The sequence below is a fragment of the Bipolaris maydis genome (genome assembly GCF_028858645.1).
Source record: "Bipolaris maydis strain C4 unplaced genomic scaffold PSV08scaffold_10, whole genome shotgun sequence".
In the NCBI taxonomy this organism is placed as follows: domain Eukaryota; kingdom Fungi; phylum Ascomycota; class Dothideomycetes; order Pleosporales; family Pleosporaceae; genus Bipolaris; species Bipolaris maydis.
In genome coordinates this window covers 1064765-1085199 of record NW_027093866.1, presented here as the reverse complement: position 1 = coordinate 1085199, position 20435 = coordinate 1064765, and the positions used below count along the sequence as shown (strand labels likewise).

General features: G+C 51.3%; 6 protein-coding genes across 6 annotated transcripts; 1 reads left to right on the top strand and 5 right to left on the bottom strand.

The window, feature by feature from the left end:
• The first annotated feature begins 84 nt into the window (after nt 1-84).
• Nucleotides 85-495, top strand: PSV08DRAFT_6580 (uncharacterized protein). The gene is made up of 3 exons (XM_014227706.2): nt 85-195; nt 271-366; nt 421-495. The coding sequence occupies exons 1-3, from the start codon at nt 133-135 to the stop codon at nt 439-441; spliced, it is 180 nt and encodes a 59-aa protein (XP_014083181.1). The 5' UTR covers nt 85-132; the 3' UTR covers nt 442-495.
• A 4-nt stretch (nt 496-499) lies between these two features.
• On the bottom strand, nt 500-4110 carry PSV08DRAFT_226860 (tRNA synthetases class I-domain-containing protein; the record flags this gene model as incomplete). The annotated part of the gene is made up of 3 exons (XM_014227707.2): nt 500-3221; nt 3314-3879; nt 4027-4110. The coding sequence occupies 3 exons, from the start codon at nt 4108-4110 to the stop codon at nt 632-634; spliced, it is 3240 nt and encodes a 1079-aa protein (XP_014083182.1). The 3' UTR covers nt 500-631.
• A 440-nt stretch (nt 4111-4550) lies between these two features.
• PSV08DRAFT_353530 (uncharacterized protein) lies at nt 4551-5222 on the bottom strand (the record flags this gene model as incomplete). The annotated part of the gene is made up of 1 exon (XM_066092863.1): nt 4551-5222. One exon carries the CDS (start codon nt 5220-5222, stop codon nt 4551-4553), a length of 672 nt encoding a protein of 223 aa, XP_065948811.1.
• A 1960-nt stretch (nt 5223-7182) lies between these two features.
• PSV08DRAFT_314425 (uncharacterized protein) lies at nt 7183-8285 on the bottom strand. The gene has a single exon (XM_014227709.2). It carries the CDS (start codon nt 8126-8128, stop codon nt 7358-7360), a length of 771 nt encoding a protein of 256 aa, XP_014083184.2. The 5' UTR covers nt 8129-8285; the 3' UTR covers nt 7183-7357.
• A 1586-nt stretch (nt 8286-9871) lies between these two features.
• On the bottom strand, nt 9872-10657 carry PSV08DRAFT_249227 (peptidase A4 family-domain-containing protein; the record flags this gene model as incomplete). Its single annotated transcript, XM_014227710.1, has 1 exon — nt 9872-10657. The coding sequence occupies one exon, from the start codon at nt 10655-10657 to the stop codon at nt 9872-9874; it is 786 nt and encodes a 261-aa protein (XP_014083185.1).
• Nucleotides 10658-13884: 3227 nt separating this feature from the next.
• PSV08DRAFT_363884 (uncharacterized protein) lies at nt 13885-20088 on the bottom strand (the record flags this gene model as incomplete). The annotated part of the gene is made up of 4 exons (XM_014227711.2): nt 13885-14277; nt 14337-19799; nt 20002-20028; nt 20084-20088. The coding sequence occupies 4 exons, from the start codon at nt 20086-20088 to the stop codon at nt 13956-13958; spliced, it is 5817 nt and encodes a 1938-aa protein (XP_014083186.1). The 3' UTR covers nt 13885-13955.
• Between the last annotated feature and the right edge of the window lie 347 nt (nt 20089-20435).

Here is a 20435-nt window from a genome sequence, read left to right as displayed (position 1 = left end):
GTTCACACAGCGACAGTGCCAAGAGTCTAGTGCAGTGGACCCTGCCATTGACCTCATCGACACATGGAAGAAACATTTGCAGCGCCTCACGACATCACCCCTTTGACATTGTCATCTGTTACTCACATCAAGATGCCTGGACGAACTCGCCCTATCGACAAACTCGCCACTGCGGCTGCAAAATGTTCAAAAGAAGTATGTGCGCCACTTCATCCCCCACTTCTCGGCCCTTGCACTGTGTATTCTTTATCATACCCTAACATTCTTTAGAGTTCATTATACGGCAAATGTATTCTTGCAGACTATAATAACGTGCGCAAAGACATGTGCGTCAATGAATTCATGAAACTAAAAGAATGCTATCTCGTAAGACTACATGTGGTCGCCGAGTCATTCGTATATAGCTAACGATTGGTTCAGAAAGCGTACAAGCAGCGGTAGAAGTCATGGGTCGGTAAATATCATTGGTAACATACAAAGTTCACGATTTCTCTTGCATTTGACTGAAAGTTGTTTTTGTCATTTCTTCGACTATCTACGTTACGCTGTCATGCCATCAAAGCCCTTACTATGGGCCCACTAAACGATCCAGGAATCCATCCGCTGGAGGCATAGTGGTATTGCATGCTCCTCACAGTTTAACCAGCCGGAGCATGAACGTTGCCTTGTGAAGCTCTTGCTCCTCTTCTGCAATCACCTTCTCGTTGCTGTTTTCGGGTATCTTGCCATCAAGTTCAGTGATGACGTGCTTGTCAACGTTCCTTCTCAGAGCCTTCTCAAACAGTGGTCCTTGGTTCTCAAATGCCTTCTCAAGGCCCACTCCGTCAGGATCGCTCAAAACTCGGTACTCCATACCCACATCGTCAGTGGGTACTAGCCCAGCCTTCTTGCGCAGATCTTGGACACGACGGATGACCTCTCGAGCAAGACCCTCCTGCTCAAGCTCAGGGTACGACGCCACGTCGAGAATAATGAGAACATCATTGTCAGTGTTGAACTCTTGGTCTTTGTTGCTAGAGTCTTGTGCGAGACCACGCTTGACCATCAAGTCTTCGGCTTCAAGCTTGATGCCATCAACTACAATCTCACCGCTCTTCAGGTAATCCTTGATCTCCTGGCTCTTGAGGTTTGGCAGAGCCTTCTTGACCTTGACGGCGTCCTTCTTGAGCTTCTTACCCAGAACAGAGAAGTCAGCTGTCGCAGAGTATTGCACGTTGTACTTCTCCTCGTCGCTTGACAGCACGATTTCTCGCACGTTCAGTTCCTCCAAGATGTAGGTCTCGAGTGACTTGATGTCGTCGAGATATTGTTGCTCTGGGTGGATGACTACCAGCGTCTTGAGCGGGATCTTGAGGCCCTTGTTCGCGCGATCTCTGCAGATACGGCCAAGTTCAATGACCGACTGCATGCGCTTGACTTGACGCTCAACGGCTTCATCGAACAACTCCTCACGGACCTCTGGGAATGGCAGGAAGTGTACACTACGGCTGTCCTCTGCGTGCAGATCCTTAGGGATGTGCGGCAACAATCGCAGATAAATGTTGTCCGTAATGAATGGTGTGAAAGGTGCGAGTCCACGGCAGAGTGTGTAGAGGACTTCGAAGAGTGTGTTGAGTGCGTGCTTTGTGTCCTCTAGGCCGTACTCACCCTTCAGTCGGCGACGGTTGAAGCGAATGTACCAGTTGGTCGTGTTGTCAATAAGCTCGAGTAATCGCGGGACGACAGTGTACAGTCTGTATGCAGCCATCTCTTCGTTGACAAACTTCAACAGCGATTGGCAGGACGCCAAGATCCACCTATCCAGCACGTTTGAATTTGTCTTCTCAGCCGCTGGGTCGAACATGAAGTCAAGATCAGCGACCTTCTTCAGGAGCGATACCTGCTGCTCGAAGAACTGGTAGCTGTTCCATAGTGGTAGCAACACCTTGGAAACGATTTCCTTGACACCCGCCTCCTTGAAGCGAAGTGTCTCGGCGCGGACGACAGGCGAATTGATGAGATACAATCGCAGAGCATCGGAACCGTAGTTGTCCATGATAAGATTGGGATCGGGGTAGTTCTTTAGACGTTTTGACATCTTCTTGCCGTCCTCTGCAAGCACGATTCCGTTGACGACACAGTTCTTGAATGGCAGTTTACCAAAAAGATGTGTGCCCAAGACTGTGAGGGTATAGAACCAACCGCGAGTTTGATCGAGACCCTCTGCAATAAAATCTCCGGGGAAAGACTTCTCGAACTGCTCCACGTTCTCGAATGGGTAGTGCGCGCTAGCGTAGGGCATAGAGCCAGACTCGAACCAGCAGTCAAAGACTTCGTTGGTTCTCTTGAGCGTACCCCTGCCTTCTTTGCTGGGAATGGTAATGTGGTCGATCTTGTCACGGTGAATGTCGGTGAGTTCACCCTCGTATCCGCTAAGCTTCTTCAGCTCCTCTACGCTGCCAACGCACACAAGCTCTTTTCCGTCATCGCTGACCCAGATCGGGAGTGGAGTACCCCAGAAACGATTTCTTGAAACTGCCCAGTCAGGCGAGTTGGAAATCCAGTTGGCGAAACGCTTCTCCTTGACGAACGAAGGAACCCAGTGTGAGCCTGCAATGTTCTCCAGCATCTGTGGAACAATGTCCTGAATCTTGATAAACCATGAGGGAACAGTTCGGTAGATCAAGGGAGTATCAGATCGCCAGCAGAAAGGATAGCTATGGAGAAGTTGCGAGTCTACGATCAAGCGTCCAGTGCCTTTCAGGTGCTTGATGATGCCCTTGTCTGCTGCCTTGACGTGCTGACCCTCGAAGTCGCGAACAACTGCAGTGAAGCAACCTTGATCGTCGACTGGATTTGGCGGTACTCTGGTATCGGAAATGACTCCGTGTGCGAGTGCGACGCGGTAATCGTCCTCTCCGTATGCGGGCGCCTGGTGGACGATACCCACACCGCTATCGGCTGTAACGTAGGTGTCGTTCAAGACCTTGAAGCCGTAGTCTTTGAATTCATCGTAAAGGTAGTCAAAGAGGGGCTCGTACTTCCAGCCCAGCATGTCCTTGCCCTTGATCTTCTCAACAATCTTGAACTTGGCCTTCTTGGGGTCCTTGTAGAGTGTACGTAGCAGTGTTTCGAGGAGAACGTAGTGTTTTCCGGATGCTTCGTCGAGGATCTTGACATATTCGAAATCGGGGTGCGCGCAGAGACCAGTATTGGATGGCAGTGTCCATGGAGTGGTGGTCCTGTTATAAAATATCAGCACATGTCCGCAAAAGCAAGCTAGTATTGCCAATTTATGGAAATTGACAAGCAAAGAGCGAGCAGAAATACTTACCATGCCAATAAGCATGTGTTTGGATCGTTGACAAGTGGGAATGTAACAACGACTGCCGGGTCTTGGACATCTTTGTAGTTTTGAGAAGCCTCAAAATTACTGAGAGGCGTTGCCAACGCTGTACTGTAGGGCATGACCTTGTACCCACGGTATACAGCGCCCTTGTCGAAGAGGCGCTTGAAAACCCACCACTCGGATTCCATAAAATTGGTATCCATGGTCTTGTAGTCGTTGTCGAAATCGATCCAGCGCCCAAGACGGTCGATGGTAGATCGCCATTCTGTCGCATATCTCATGACAATGGCGCGGCACTTTTCGTTGTACTTTGCAATTCCAATCTCGCGTACAGCATCACGTCCAGACATGCCCAGTTCCTTGTCGATTTCGTACTCAATCGGAACACCATGGGTATCCCAGCCGAATCTCCGCTCTACGTAACGACCCTTCATGGACCAGTAACGCGGAATAATATCCTTGATGGTGGACGCTAAAAGATGGCCATAATGAGGCAATCCGGTCGCGAACGGCGGTCCATCGTAGAAGGTGTATGGTTCTTTGCCTTTGGACTGGGTATTATTAGTACCAAAAACATGAGGTATGGCTGTCACGGGCTATGCAATATAGCTATAACAAGACAAGATCACAACAGACAAGCCGACAGAGGGGCACGTGAAGTATGTTGGAAAAGGGCGCAAGAAATCGCAACCACTTACCAGCTCAACTTGCCTCAGGAAGGCGTCGATCTCCTTCCATCGCGCAAGCACGCGCTCCTCCTCGCGAGGGAAGTCAATAGACATTTTTGGTGTTGATGAGAAATAACCGTGGCGGGGAACGATTTTCTAGAGTTGACTCCTCCGAATCCCCGCCACTAGCGTGACTCACTATCGATAGAGCCCCGCCCTCGGTCTCACGCTATGCGAATTGCCTGCTATAGTAGCACTAGAGCATCTGAACTTCCAAGGTAGGCCTAGAACAACTATAGGATCCGTCTACGTTGGAATGAAACGAACATCGAGCCAAAGAAGCGTGTGCATATGAAAAATTGAAGGATTGAACGTGCTTTATAGTAATCAATTATTCTTTGACCTCTGCAAAGCCCACCAAAACTCTGCATCCAGACGACAGATATCACAAAAAGCCCCTCTTCCCAAATAATACTAGGACCTGCATAATACAACATTGGTGATCTCCATTACATTCTACTCCAGTAGCTGCCCCTTGTTCCACTCCAACCTTACTAATCGCTACCGTCCGGTTCCGAAAGGATCAGATAGAGTCCCATAGGACACTTGTAGTTGCTCTGTTTAAACTGAAACAAAGTGTTCTCAGAGCATAGCATACCGCTCCTCACCACCATTCCCTTTTGTTCCCGACCAATAAAGCACGGCCCCGAGCTAAGAACGTAACTGTTGCCGGGAGCAAGCTGCTTCATGAGAATCGGGGGTGTAATGCTAATTGGAGGCTTATTGTTCCAGTTTGTAACAATGGGAAGAGGGATCCGGGCGCTATGGGCAAAGGGATAGAACGTGAAGCGCCCTGGACCGATCATGCGGGTTATGCCTGGCGCTTGCTTTTGGTTGGGGAAGTTGAAGACGAGATTGCAGGTTTTGCCTCTGGCTTTGTCGGTATCAAAGGGTATGTTGAAGACGGTGCATTTGTCTCTTGCAGTTGTAGCGGCCCAGCCGTCGGGTACGAAGAATTCGGTGGGTCGCACTCGGCTGATCTGGAAGACGTCTCGGGGCACAAAGCTGCGGCTTTTTGGCAAATCGCCATATGGTTGAATGAAGGAAGTTGGGCAGCTGTTGGGGTTTGTGACGAATACCCGCGGAGTGAGCTCTATGGTTGATTTATCGAACACTATTGCGATAGTTGTGGCCGCAAAGGCCGAAAGGATTGCAATGATTCTCATGACGGGTTATGACTTTTCAGTAGGGATTGAGTGACAGTTTGATCTTAAAGAGGTCCTGTTGCTGTCCTAGCCAATACAGATTCTATCTTGTAGAGTCCTGTTGCCCTACGCTGGTTGTTGGGTTACCAATAGTATTGACATCAATGCCTCGTACCGTCTCTGCCTTGCGTTGGCTGTTCGACGGAGGAGAAATCACCACCACTCTATTCACCAGATCTCGCAGGTATACCGCGATAGTCCCAACATAAGACACCGTTCAGAAGATTAAATCCATAACAATGCGCTGTACTGGCAATCATGTTGTAATTGATCTAAGACAGAAAAGCCTGTTCCCAACTATGTGGCAGAACCTTGGTCACGCACCAAAGGACATTCGGTACCCCCATATTTCTTACCAATCGTCGAGAACATGCCTATGATAAATAGAATACCAACCATTTGACGTCTAAAGGTTTCGAGACAGCTGCAACAAAAATCAAAATCGGTGGTATTAACACATCGCAAATCCAGTTTACTACTATCCACACACACACTAACGCCCACAAAAACAACCCTAATCTCTACACGACCGTACCTTCCCTCCCACAATCGTGCCACCCGATCCTTTGCCACCGGTACGAAGCACACAGTACATAAGTGCATACACGGGAACCTATTTTATGTAGGAGCGGCTCCGCATCCTCACATCGTCACCCCAAAAGCGCCTACAACGCCGCCTAATGAAACGCTCAGGCCCGCTGATTCCACCACCCATCAATTTCCCGTAAGCCACAAACCTCCCCTTCACATGAGTCTTTTTTAGCCACAAAAGGCACGAAAGAACAAAAAAACACAGTTTTATGACTATCAGCCTGTATAAACCTTATTTGCGACTTGTGAAGCATCCGGCGTCAACCTAGATAGATTAAAGGGAAAAGCGATGGTTACGGTTGATGTTGTGCGCAAGGGAGCAGAGGCTGAGAAGAACAAAGAGAAGCAACAAACCTAATGCAATCTCGCGGAGTAGTATTACTCCATAGTGGTCCTTACACTAGAAACGAAAGTCGCAAGCATGCCTAAGGCGCACATCCCTCCGCGTGAGATCCTTCTAATGAACCCAAAGGCTTATGCACACAATGCTCTCGTACACAGTATGCATAAATACGCCGCCATCTGACACCCTCTGCGACAGCGGGCATATAATAAAGCCGAGTCCATCGGTCTCACAGACCTTCGCTTGCGTTAGTTAAGTGAGGAGCAGGCCAAAAAAAAAATTGTACTTGGACAACATAAGACTACACTACACAGTCCAAAGCTCGTTTGCATTAACAATGTACTAACGCGGACAGACACGAACCATTTTAATATGACTAAAATGCAGGAGGAAAACGCAAAGACCACACCAATCTCTCTATTTTTGGGTGTGGGAAGGGAAGTGATTGCGCAAAAAAAAAACGGGTACAGAGTTAGAAGGGGGAGGTTGCTTGTTTCCCCATGCTAAGACCTTGGTGCGGAGGGAATGGGGGGGGTGGTGGTTGAATAATTTATGATTAAAAACGGCGCGAAAAGGGAAATGAGGCCGTGGGAAAGCGGATTTTGTGGTGAACAGGGATTGCACGAGGCCACCCACCAGGCATAGAAGGTGTGACTGGGTTGGCGTGTCATGATTGGGAAACGCCGGAAATTTGATGGTCTTGTGTGCAAGGGCGCTTGGTTTCCATATTCGGAATGGAGGTCCGAGTGCGGAGGCCCGGGGGTAGTTCGATGGAGAAATTTCGACTGCAGCTCAGAGGATTTGGTCGTGCTATGGCTTTCCTTTCCTTTCGTTTTGTAGTGCTGACTTCAGAGGGTCGTTCTGAGAACAATTCAGTCTTCACTCAGGGAGACGTTGTTTGGGAGAAAACTGGGAGGGGTCTGAGAACTTGGATAACAATTCAAGTGATGTACAGTGTCACAGGCGATGTTCAAAAGTGGATATCAGTCAGAAGAGAAAATTGGTGTTTCAAGTTCAATTGCTACAAATCAACCCAACTAATTACAATTACCCTTTGCGATACCAAGGGCGCACCTATAAGCGAAGACCTAAACCTCTATGCAATGCACTCATGTAAAGTCATAGCCTACTAAGTAGCAAGCTGGATTGAAGAAGATGACATTTACAAGAAGAAAGCAGCGAAAGCACCGACACCAGCAACGAAGCCACCGACGTTGAGAGCAGAGGCGGCACCGGTGAACTGAGCAGGAGTGGAAGGCTTGATGTAACCACCGGTCTTGGTGGGGTATCCAGTGCCAGCAGGAGGAGGGGGAACACCGGTACCGGCAGGGACAGATGGGTAGGGAGCACCGCCACCTGGGGCCGATGGGTAAGGAGCAACAGGGACGGAAGGCTTGCCAGGAACGTAGGGAGAAGGAGGAACACCAGTACCAGTAGGGTAGGGGACGGTGACGGTGATGGTGGTGGAGCTCAAGCAAGAGGTGGTGGTGTCAGGGCTGGGGACCTTGGGGGTCTCAGCGGGGTAGCTCTGCTGAGGAGCGGGGACCGAGGGGGTCTCAGCAGGGTAGCTCTGCTGGGGAGCGGGGACCGAAGGGGTCACAGCAGGGTAAGTAGCAGGCTTGGAGGGAGTCTCAACCGGGTAGACGGGGACCGAGGAGGTAGCTGGGTGAGGAACCTCAGTGGTGCAAGACTCGGTTGAGGCAGCAGGAGGCTGGCTGGGAGTCTCGACGGGGTAGGTGGCAGGCTTGCTGGGAGTCTCAACCGGGTAGACGGGGACTGAGGTAGCTGCGTGAGGAACCTCAGTGGTGCAAGACTCGGTTGAGGCAGCAGGAGGCTGGCTGGGAGTCTCGACGGGGTAAGCCGGGTAGGCGTTGTAGCCGGGAGCAGCGGCGGCGAAGCCGGCGAAGGCAGCGATGGCAATGGTGTAACGCATTTTGATTGTTGGGTATTAGAACTTGAAAAGTAAAGGATGAAGTGGGTGGTGGAAGAGGTTGGAAGAGGGTTGGCGAGATTGAATTATTAAGGATAGTATTAGGTTGAGGACAACGAATGGACGACTCGAAGGTCAGGGACTTGATGCTCGAAAGTTGGCTGTGAAGTGGAGAAGAAAAGTTGAAGGGCGAGCACTTCGTCAGCTTATGTAGCAAAGGGAGATTGCAAGCGTCGTAGCGCGGGCCGGAAACATGTGGCCACTGAAAGGGGGGTGGGCAGGACAAGCGACAGGGGCGGAGACGTCGAGGCCATGCAAGTGGTCCAGCGGGTGTCAGGACTAACGCAGGTCCCAAGTGGTCCCCCGGCGGTCGGCTGGCCAGTGGCAGGGCGGGCGTGCCTGGTGCTAAGACGACATGGGCAGGTTGCCTGCTAATAGCGGCCGTGGCTCTCGTGTTGGCTAAATGAACCGGCGTCGAGACGCCCTGAAGCGGGAGACGAGGCGTCAATTCGCACCCGCTGGCACCTATTCGAGTCGTGCGCTGGCCGGCGATCGCAGCAGGGAATGCTCAGCTTGCTCAGGAGAAACGTCTTATCGGGCTGCCCGTTGAACGCAACCCCTCCACTGCAACTGCGATACAGCAGCACAGGCGCCAGTCTCCACGCGCCATCGCCATCAGCATTGTGCGCCTGGGAGATCGCTATCGCTATCCCGAAATAGTCTGCACGGCCAAGTGTCAGCGTCGCAGAGTCTGCAGGGCGTGTCAGCGACTTTCTTTTTGTTTGCAAACATTTTCCCCGTCGCGCCCTCGCAGCAGTGGACCGCTTCGTCAGCTCGTCTGGTCGTGCGCTGCACACACCCACATAGCATATACCCACACGTCTCACCTGTTGCTGGCGGCGATGCACTCTCCTCAGACGTGCAGCTGTGGGCGTGTGTGTGCACATGCATATGGATGGGGGGTGGAGCAAGCAGACGGCGTTGGACTTATTGGCTTCGGTGTGGATGGACGGAACTGCTTCGCCGCCTTGCCAAGCCAGTGGAAATTAAGCCTTGGGGCGTCGCCGCTTCTGGCCTAGCGCCACAGCTCCCTCGCCCGTTCGGGTCTTACGCTGTCACCGTCCCCCTCGCTGCTCCCAGCTCATCTCGGCCTCACCTTTTTCTCAACAAGGCCCAGGCCACTAAAAACCCTCGTGATGCTGCCGCCGCCTGTCGTCATCGTTCCCACTGCTCAGCGGCTCTCTCGTTGCTTTGGCCTGGCTGGACACGCCCCAGCGACGTTTGTTGTCGGCTCCCTGACCGCCTCAGATGCCCTTACTACACCACGTGCCCCACGCCTGCATTCAGCCAGAATGCCATGCTCAAAGTTAAAAATATCCCGGTTGGCTATCGGCAACAGCATCTGTGTCCGCACCCCTGCCCGTTGCATTCCACCCCAGTCGCCTAATCAATGTCGATCGTATGGTTCTCCATGCCAACAGCCTGCCGTTTTGGACCTGTCATGGCACCCATCCTGGCCCTCCTTTCCAGCCGAAATCAGGCGGTCAGATGATTCACTAATGTCCAATACCGCCACTCTGCTCTATAGGTCACATCCACGTAGTGATTGGTCTTTGATTATTATTGTGTACGTTCATGCTGCTCCTTCAACAACAACAACAACAACGACAACACTCACTGCGTGTCCCTCGCAGCCAGCCCGTCAGCTTTTCTTACTCAACGTGCTTGATTGCAATCTGCGATAGGCTAAGTATTGATAACACTATCAGCAACTAGCTTGCCATCTAACACCATCTTGATAATCGTAGCACCTCTCAGATCCTCCACCCGACCAGTGCTCATCTTGGCACTGGCATTTGTGAACACCACCCTCCCAAAGTCTGCCAGCGGCAAACACCCTCCAGCCAAAAAGTCTTCGATGATCCATTCTGCATTGTCGCCGGTCAAGAAGATGCCTGGAGGCGCTGTCACATCCACACTAATACTGTTGCCAGTGCTGACGTTGATCAATCGAACATGCCCCATGGTCGGCGATGTAGTCGCTATATTCACTTGGATCACATCCCCGCCTGTAACGTTGAAATTGTACAGATAGGATGCCTCGTAACGGAACCCCTCGTACCATGCCGTGTATGATACCTTGCCGGATATTTCAACAGCCAAGTCCACGCCACCCCGTAGTTGGGACTCAAATGTATACTCACTAATACCCACCCATGCGGACCCCCATTCTGTGTCGCTCGAGGCGCCAGTGTGCTTGGGTATCAGAACCGTAAAACGCCCCATGGCAGGCGCAAAGTTACCTACGCAAAGCTTTTTGGAGAGCATAGCACCCGCCCGGTTGTCTCGAGCTACTACCCGGTGTGCATTCTCTATATCCCTCGCGATGGATCTGCACCGCATCTTCAAGCCCGTGCTGTCTTGGACTGGGGGCTGTGACAATTGTTGATAGTTTCCATGGACTCGGGCCTGTACACCCTCGGCCAGGACCGAGCTGGAAACGATAGCGACGAAAGTAAGAGAGAGTTTCATAGCGTGGCAGCACTAAGCTTGGTGGACCTGAAAAGGTAGACAAGCTATCTACTTTCCCTTGTGGGACTTTTGGTCATTATGTTATATCTATTGATCACTGATGGGCTGGATTTTAGTTTCGCCTTCATGACTTCCCATAGGCGTTGTATGCTATCGACATGCATTGTATACTTTTATCATGTCGCCAAGGCACCGAAGCCGCTCTACTCAGATGACGATGTTTTGACCATAAAGTCGACCATTTGAATTTGGATTTTTGTGCTATTGGAGGTGAGGGTATGTATACTTTTGGGTAAAGATTTATATTTCTAGAGGAAACAACAGTGATCATCCATGTGTATGGAGAAAAAAGGAGCCCTATTTTTGCATGAGGGGTATGGTTCCTTCATAAGGTTTCGGGGGCGGCTCCCAAAAGAATACTTAGCCGGACAGTATTGGCGTTGCATTTGCATTTGCGGTGTTGTGCACAATCAATTCACAGACAGTGCAAGAACAACAGAACATCATCAGACATGTGTGATGATACTCCAGCCATCTACTACTAGACAGCGAGGGACCAGTACCCATCAGCCAAGTTCCATACTACATGTATCTAGGACTGTCAGATTTCGAGTATATTTCTTTTGCCGCGTGGAGCCAGTTGCTTTGCATATCGGCAACAGTTGCACAGGCCCTTCGGAGAAGCTGCGACCGGCACTTGTACAAACAAACTCGGAACCGTGCGGAAAGAACAGTGCCGTGCTGTGATAACAAAGACTTAGAGCAGTACTAGTACGTAAGTACACCACCTACACGACGCGATCAGTGCGCAATGAGCGGGAGGCCCCTCCTGAAGCGTCCTTGATCAACAGGGGCCGCCCCACACTTGCCTTGTCCGTCTCAAACACCTGTTGACTTGTCTTACCCAACAGCTCGCCTCACAACACAAGCAAATCCTCTCTTCAATATCTGAAGCCCTGTTCCCTCCCTACTCTTCTCTGCTGACATCATGTTTGACACAGCTAACTGACACTACAGGCATCACCGAAGTTTCGCTGCCCAAACGATCATCGCCTGCCTTGAAACAACGACTTCGTACCTCCACTCCCGGCCCACCCACCACCATTACGTTGCATTCAGCATGCGCTTGGAATACGTAGTGTCAGTCCGTCGAGATTTCATGTTTCCAAATACCCAGACTGGACGTATCGGAACCGCACTCGGCCCTTGCTGATCTCATCTGAGCATGGCGATGACCAGGCGCATCCACCTTTTATTATTACTATCTACGTGGACGAGTGCGTAATACCAGGGGTTCCCAAGAACTATCTACGGATCACCCGCCAAAAAGCATTCCCCTGAGTTCAGATTCCGATGACGTCATTGGCAATCCAGCTTAGAGAATCACACCTAGGAATACCTCTCATAATCCATGGGCAAGCAAGGCTCCAGGTATGGATGTACCATTCCGGGATATCCCACCATCAAGCGGATACCCGGAGATCTTCCAAGCATTCCCATTGATCATACCCTGCGCCAGTGGCCAGTCGCACAACCCAATTGACATCTGAGGCTAGACCTTGCGCACCCAGCGTACCGATTCAACTAAAACAAGCCCAGAAAATAAATTGCGATTGGCAAGCCTGGGATCCATTATGGACTTTGGGAAGCGCCATGTGACATGACGAGCCTCCAGTTTCCAGCCCTTTTCTTTCTTTTGTTATGACTTTATTCCAAGTTATCCTGGATGCAGTGAAGCCCCTGGACTGATCTTCTTCTCGCTGTGGCTGGCCGCGTATTGTTTCCAGGATCCCTACGATACCAATCTGAGATCTACCCTACTCACTAGTTTGAAGGACACCTTATCAGAAGCAAGTTTCGACCGTATGGAAAGGCATTGCTGACATCAGCAGCTCCATGCATAAGTCCAATGGAGCCCAATGAATGGCATGGGCATTACTACTAACAGAGACATGACACATTCTATATGGGAACCAAAAAAACAGCCCTCGATATTTTCTCTTGAAGATGCAAAGTCCATAGTCTGGTGCCGGTTCCCGTCCCCTTTCTGCCATCTCTGCAAATCCACATCTGGTCATTTCCAAGGATCCCCGCCTATATGACGCGCGGCCGCGGCATGCCGGATCAAATGAGAAAAAAAAAACATTGGCCAGAATCTTGCAGTCGCTATGTGTATCTTTGAGTTTCATTAGAGCTTTACTCGAGGGTATAACTGTTAATCGGAAACGCCTTTCACACAGTGAACATGTGATCTCATGAACAAAAACATACCACGCCAGACGTTTGTTCACCCCTATACTACAACTGCTGTTCTCTGTAAACGCAAAACACTCGTTTCGAAACTGTACCAGAGGATTTCTGTATCATCTTCCCGGGTATCTTCATGCATCATGGGAAACTCACACGTCCACGCTCTAAGGAACAGCAACGCACCTCAACAGCACGGAGACATAATAGAGCATTATAGATTCTGTAACCGACAGCTTTCCCACGATGCCCCATGCTACCTTCCAAACGAAATGGTCAGTGAGGAAAATAAAATATCTTCCAACACAATCGCTGCTACAACTCCGTCGTCAACGGCACACGAAACCGTTCAAGTGCTCCATCAGATGCCCTCACAATCGGACTTGGTATATGAGACAACGACACGTATCGCAACCCATCACTAAACCCCACACTAGTAGATAGCAAGAGAAAAGAAGTGGACAAACACGTCATACGAAAACAAAAGCATTTCATATCCCAACTGTTCCATACACACATAACTTAACTCTCCCTCTTACTTCGATACATACATAGTTACATACATGCATACATTCCCATGGTCACCCCCCTCCCCCCTCCATCCCACCAAAAGAAAAAAAACAGGAAAGGTGGGGGGCTAAAACTCTCCAACACGACCCAAAATGCCCTCTCAAAACGCCATGCTAATACACACATACGCGAACACGCACACGCATACTTCGGTGGCTCTCTCCTCTAACTCTCTCTCCTTCCCCTCGGGATAAAAGAGCCGAGTCTGAAAAGCAAAAAAAAAAGACAAGAAAAAAAAACAATCCGACGCAACCGGTCTCGCATCTGCCCCGTCCTGCAGTCCCATCCGCCCGCCCGCCCAGCCTTACGTCATACAATCAATAAGACGTCAAAAGAAGAGAAGAAAAGAAGAAAACACCGTTGAAACGCCACCTCCCCAATCCTGTGACAAAAACAAGAAAAGAGAGTTGTGCTTCAAAACTCAAAACATTGCCTGTCTACAGGTTCTTATCGCCAATTGTTTCTTTCAAAAAAAAACCTCCTAAGCTTTCATCTTGCCCAGGAAACCGTCCAGGTCAAACTCTTCATCGTACTGCTTCTCATCCCAGAGATCACCCAGTTCATCCAAGAAGCCCTTTTTACCCTTTTCTCTCAGCGCGCCCGTGGCATCAACAGCATCGTTTTCATCGATGCCAGTGCCGTCGTCCTTGGCATTTGAAGGTGGTGCAGGCAGAGCCGAAGGATCGTTTGAATCAGCAGATACGTTGAAGAGATCAAGGATCTGATCCGTTTGCATGGACTGCAGACCGGCGTTTTGTTGGTTGACAACCGTCGAGGCAACGTCGATTTTGAATCGTTGGAGACTGTTCACGAGGGTTAGCGTTTGTGACCATGTGGTTAAGGAAAATAGGTGAATACGTACTTGAGGATCTTCTCCTCCAGGGTACCGCGCGTAACAATGCGGTAGACGTTGACCACCTTCTTTTGACCAATACGATGCGCGCGGTCCATAGCTTGGATATCCTTTTGCGGGTTCCAGTCGTGCTCGACGAAGATGACAGTGTCGGCACCAGTCAGATTGAGACCGAGACCACCGACACTAGTGGTAAGAAGCAAGACGTCGTAAGACGGATCTGTGTTGAACTTGTTGACAATTTCTTGTCGCTTGGTCGCTTCAACACCACCGTCCAGACGCATGAACTGGACAGACGGTAGCAGCTTCTCGAGCACATTGTGCTGCACCATGTCCAACATCTCCTTCATCTGGCAAAAGACGAGGGCGCGATGTTGGGAGACAGCTTCGGGTAAGTCGCCGTTCGCGTTCGCCGACTTGTCGCTGACAACATCTGATGCTCCGATGCCACAATCGACAAGCAGATCCTTGAGAGCCCCGAGCTTGGGTGCGTGCGCAATATCGTCAATCGTAGTATTGTGCTTTTTGAGGTACTGTTGAGTTGACTCGTACGCCTTGTTAGTAGGGCCCTTGACAACAAGCGAAGGCGAGTTGCAAAGTTTCTTCATGTACTGCAACGCCTGAAAGATGTGTTGCTTGCTCTCACGATCGGCATTACCAGCCTTGGACTGGATTTCCTTGCCTTGACGTTTAGTGAAGTCGTCAAAGAGGTTGCGCTGCAGCTCGGAAAGATCACAGTAGTAGTTCTGTAGAATCTTGGGTGGTAAATCATCCAGAACCTCTTCCTTGAGACGACGAAGGAGGAAGGGCAGCACTTGCTTGTGAAGAGCCTCAATGGCCAAAGCACCCCGTTCTTGCTCCTTTGACGAACTCTTCGCAAACCGAGATGCGGCAATGGGCTTGGCAAACCGTTCCTGGAAGACCTTCTCCGTACCAAGGAAACCTGGCATGAGGAAGTCAAACAAGGACCACAGCTCAAGAACGTTGTTCTGAATTGGCGTGCCGGAGAGGATAAGGCGGTGATTCGACTGGAATTGCTTGACAGCTTGGCTTGTCTTTGACTTGGAATTCTTGATCAAGTGTCCCTCGTCGAGGACGCAGTAGTTCCAGTTGATGGGTTTGAGGATATCGGCGTCGTTGCGGCAAATGTCGTAGGAAGTAATGACAATGTCTACTTTGTCAAGCTCGTTCCTGTACTGACTTCGGATTGGTGGCGAGCCTACGTAAGCAACACAGCTGAGGAAAGGCGCATATTGGCGAATCTCCTGTTGCCAGTGACCAGACAGGGTGGGCGGGCACACAATGAGAGATGGTAGGCGACGGAAGTTTGGATCCCCAGATTTGGCAAACTCGTCAGCACGCATGTGATGGTCACTAGCCACCATGCAAAGAGTTTGCAGAGTCTTACCAAGACCCATGTCGTCACAGAGGATTCCGTGAAGGTTGTACCTATTAAGGAATGCCAGCCAGTTGACACCATCTTGTTGGTAAGAACGGAGCGTTGCCTTGATACCGACCGGAATCTCAAAAGGCTCCACTTTCTTGGCGTCGAGCATTTGAGCAACAAACTTGCGCTCTCGGTCTCGGCCTTTGAGCAGGGAGTCTGGAAGACCTGGTGGATCGGGGATGCCCGACTCGAGTGGTACAAGTTTGACCAGTGTAGCGAAGCTGGTTGTGGCGAGTAATCGCACATCGTTGTCTGAATCACTCATTCGTCCAAGGACAGGAGTAATGAGGAAGATGACATATGGCAGGATTGCATCGTCCATGACGTGAATGAGGTGGTAGATGCACTCAATTGCTCCCTGGCGAGCATGCACGTTACCACCATCGCTAATGGTTGGTAGCACACTCTCGACAAGCATGGTAATGCCCTCAACAGACATGACGCTACAGATGGTTGCAAAGCACTTAGCAGCTGCATACCGCAATACGTACAGCTTGCTCTGTAAGGCTCTGGCAATAAGCGGAAGAAGTTCTTTGACAAAACTTCTCACGCTTGGATGTAGCTTGCCTACCAGAGCACGTAAAGTCGACAATCCATCGACGACTTCTTGTCCAAATACACCGTCTTCATTGAAAATTTGCGGAGGCAGCGACGGTTCAGTGAACGCCTCCTTGATCGGCCGCTCAATCAGGTCCTTCAGAATGGGCACCTTTTCGAAAACCTCGGCACCGAAACGTTCAACAACTTGTTCCAAGCCCTCGCGTGCACCACGTTTAGTGATTCTCGCCGCCCGTGACTCCTCTGCGAATCGAGCAGCGTCTGGATGGTCGCGCACGTCTTCATCTTTCTTGAGTGTTAGGATACCAGTTTCAATATGCGACTGTCCAGCAAATTCGGGAGTTTCTGCCGTCTCCATGCAGTAGAACTTGACCAGGTTGCCGACAACCTTGTTCACCACACCCGATCTCTTGGCATTGACCAGGTGTACGATATATCCGGCAACAGCAGCTGCAGAACGTTTTTGCAATTCCACATTCTCCTCCTTCTTGATACTATCCATCATAGCCTTGATCGGTGGTGATGGCTTCTTGGGAGGCGAGTCAAGCGCGACAAGCGCGCCAGCAGCAGCGGCCTTGATGCGAATATCGCGCTCTTCCTTGATGCTCTTAGCTTCCTGGATGCTGGCTTCTACTTCCTTGCGCGTCGTCTCCAGATTGGCTGCAGCGATCATACGGGAGGAGGGTGTCATGGCCTTTTTGAGCTTCTCGTATTGCACAGTGACGAGCTTTTCGGCATCTGCAACACCAAAAGCATAGTTGTTTGTGAATGGTAATCCTTGGACAATGGTTGAGAGGTTGGGCAGGTTCTGAACATGTGCTTCCTGGAATATGTGGAGCAACGATGAACATTGGGTACGAACAATCTGAAGTTTTGGCACAAGATCCTCGTAGGCCAGAGGCCTCTCGCCTTCTACCATGGGCAGCAGGTGCTGAACGAATAACTCGGCCAATGCGTCCTTGGTTTTCAGATTCTTTCCAAACTCCTCGATAATAATGGCAGCCGTCAATTGAGTCGTGGAGTTTGGTGAGGACAGTGGGCTTACCAGCCTGGACTTGAAAGCCTGGAGTCGCGATTCTTCGGGCCAGGCGCCCATGGCTGTTCCCAAAGCTTGGGCTGCGGAGGTTCTGGATCTGATCATGACATCTGCTCCAATAAGTTCCAGATCTCCAGTAATCATGTGTCCGTCGACGTTGTGAGATTGAGAGGATGGTGTTGGTATCGCCATGTCGTCTTTTCCTGGGCGGGACTTCTTTCTCCTCTTTTGGGCCGGTTCGGCGCCATCAGGGGGTGTCGATTTCCGGCCTGTCTCAGTATTGGGTGGTGGTCCCATGGCTTGGCCTGAAGGTTTGATGAGAAGCGACTTATCCAGGGAGATGGGGTGGCGAGAGACTCCGATGGGTGTAAGGGTGAGAGGAACAATGGCATCTAACACGGGTTCCAGATGATTGGGTAATTGACTGCCCAGGCTTGCAACTACGGCATCCCAAAGCTGAATGGAAAGCTTGAGGACACCTTCATTGCGTTCAAGCAAAATGTTCTGGAATATCAACTGCAACGCCTTGCTGTCTATCCAGCCATCAGAGTCTTGGCTCTGGATATTGAGGAATGTGATTAGTGCACGCAACACAGCCGCACGAACGCTGGTAATGGTATGTCGTAGGAAGGGGAAGAGGCGAGGGACGAGCTCATGGAACGACTGGCTTGGGTCTTGGCGAGCGTTTGCTTGCATGGCCTCGAGGACCTGAGGGAAGCCGCAAAGTTTAGCCAGCAAGTCCATGATGAAACCGGTACTAGCACTGAGATCATCCTGCAAGCTGGAGAGACATGACCAGACGACGTTCATCAATCCTTCGAGTGCCTTGGGCCGCATCTCGATGAACTCCTTTACGACGGGAATTAGAGTGGCGGCACTAATGGCTCGAACATCATCATCGTCATTACTCAGGCCATTCGTGACTGCAGCGAGCACTCCATCCATCAAGGTACCATCTTGAAGGAGCAGGTCGTTTCGCACAGCGACAAGGTACCGTAAGCCAATCATACCACCCTGGCAAAGGGCCCAGGGTGCACTGAGGGGGTTGGTGTCAACAGGCAAGTCCTGGTTCATGATTAGGCGATTGAGGACTCTGAAAGTTGCCAGCACGTTGTCGCCAGTCATGTATTGCAGCAAGGAACCGAGTGCTTGTCCTGCAGTTTCACGTATTGGTGCAATGACATTATCACCAGTGAAGTCTGCAAAGCGATCGAGCATGAAGATGCAAATCATGCGACACGCCAGGTCGTTGAGCCATTGTTGATTGAGCTGATCATTCTCGGCTCGAGTGAGCCCTTTCCGCCTTCCGGCGCCGGCGCCGTGCACACGGAGGATTTCTCGAAGACCCATGGCAGCCCCATGACGGACCTCCCAGGTGAAGTCAAAAAGCTCGACAGCAAGATACGAACACACACGTTCGAATGGCCACTCTAGCCCAGCCTCCACCGCCTCGGCCTGAAACGACGACTTTTCGGGTACGGGCGCGCCCTTGAACTCCTTGACAAACTTTGCGTCGTCGTCTCCGCCGTTGCGCTCGAGCGAAAAGTAGTCGTTTACACCGCCTTCGCCGCCTTCGTCGCCGTTCTCCGACTTTTCGAGCTTAAGGGCAATGGGATGGGGGCGACTGGGGGTTTCTACTGCATCTGATTGTGAATCTTTGCGTGAGTTTGCGTTAAAATCAACAATTTGGACCTTGTTAGCACCTCCGGCAGCATTCTTTTTTTGCTTGCGTTTGAGGGCGTTTTGCTGCCTTTTACTTAGTCCCTGGCCGTTGGGCGTGGCCAAGGCAGGGGGGGGAGAAGAGGCTAGATTTGAACTGTCGGCACGTGGGACATTGGTGTCGATGCGATTTGGTGCAGGCGTCTTGGGCCCGGGTGTTTGAGGCATGGTTTCGTGGGGTGGCGAGAGGTCCTCGGTCCATGGACCCTCGAAGCCAAGGCGCTTGAGGAGGGTACTCTTCTGGTACTCGAGGCGCTCGGCGGGGTCCATGGCAGCCAGCTTGTAGTCATGCTCCTTTGCACCAGAAGAAGCGAGGACTTTACCAAACTTGAGGATGGAGGGCAGGTCGAGGGTAGCTAGATCGAGTCCGTGGGAGAGGGGCGGCAAGGCAGCATCGCCATTTTCTTCTTTCTTGACGGCGCCATTGCTGTCTTGGGACTTGACACTGTGATTTGACTCGGACTTGACGGCGGGCTTGGTGGAGTCATGGGCATCGTCATCAGCAGCATTGGGGTCAAACTTGTCGGCGTTAGCGGCAATGCCGCCAATGGCCTTGGCGGCAGCGACTCGAGTCTCCCAGCTCTTTGACCTTAGGTAAGGGATGACACGGGTGAGGAGGTTGAATAGTTCATCGGGATGTTGTTTCTGGACGTCAGCGAGTTGGTCGGCTGCTGTGTTGCGGATCAATGCTGTGCTGCCAGTCTCGAGGAGCCTTGGCGCGGGTTAGCGAGCATGCGACAAGGGTGGGCCAGAGGGGACAAGAGGGGCAACAATGCCATGTCGGGGCGGGGGGAAGGGGGGGATGCATGGGACGGCATGGTATGCGAGGGACATGGCGAGCATTTTTTTGTTCTTTCTGGCGTGTCGGGATGCAGTGCAAGGCCATGTGCAAAGCTGGAGTCGGGTGCACTTACGTGACGAGACGGTCCAATCTGGTGGCACTATGGCCGGGTTAGCGCGACATGCATGCAGCAGGCGTGGGAATATGCGACAAACCTCATCGTGGCCAGCGGGATTAGAAATTACTACTATGCGCCCGCAGGCGAGTGCCATGGAAGGCGCACCAAGCGCACACGCAAATGCAGCGGCACACACACAGCGCAAGAAGCCTCTGTGGCAGGGGTGCTGGGGTGCGGTGGGCGCAGCACTGGAGAGGTCACGTGACGGGATGGTAACTCGATGCGGTGCCGCGAGCGCGTCGGAGAAGGTGGGCTGCGGGCCTATCTAAGAGAATGAACAGGTCATTAAGTAGGCTGGATCACCACCAGGAACGGGCTAGTGGCCTGGTCCGTGCGTCCCGTTTCAGGGAGTCGAGGAAATTTTTCGCGACCTCCAACGGCGCCGACGA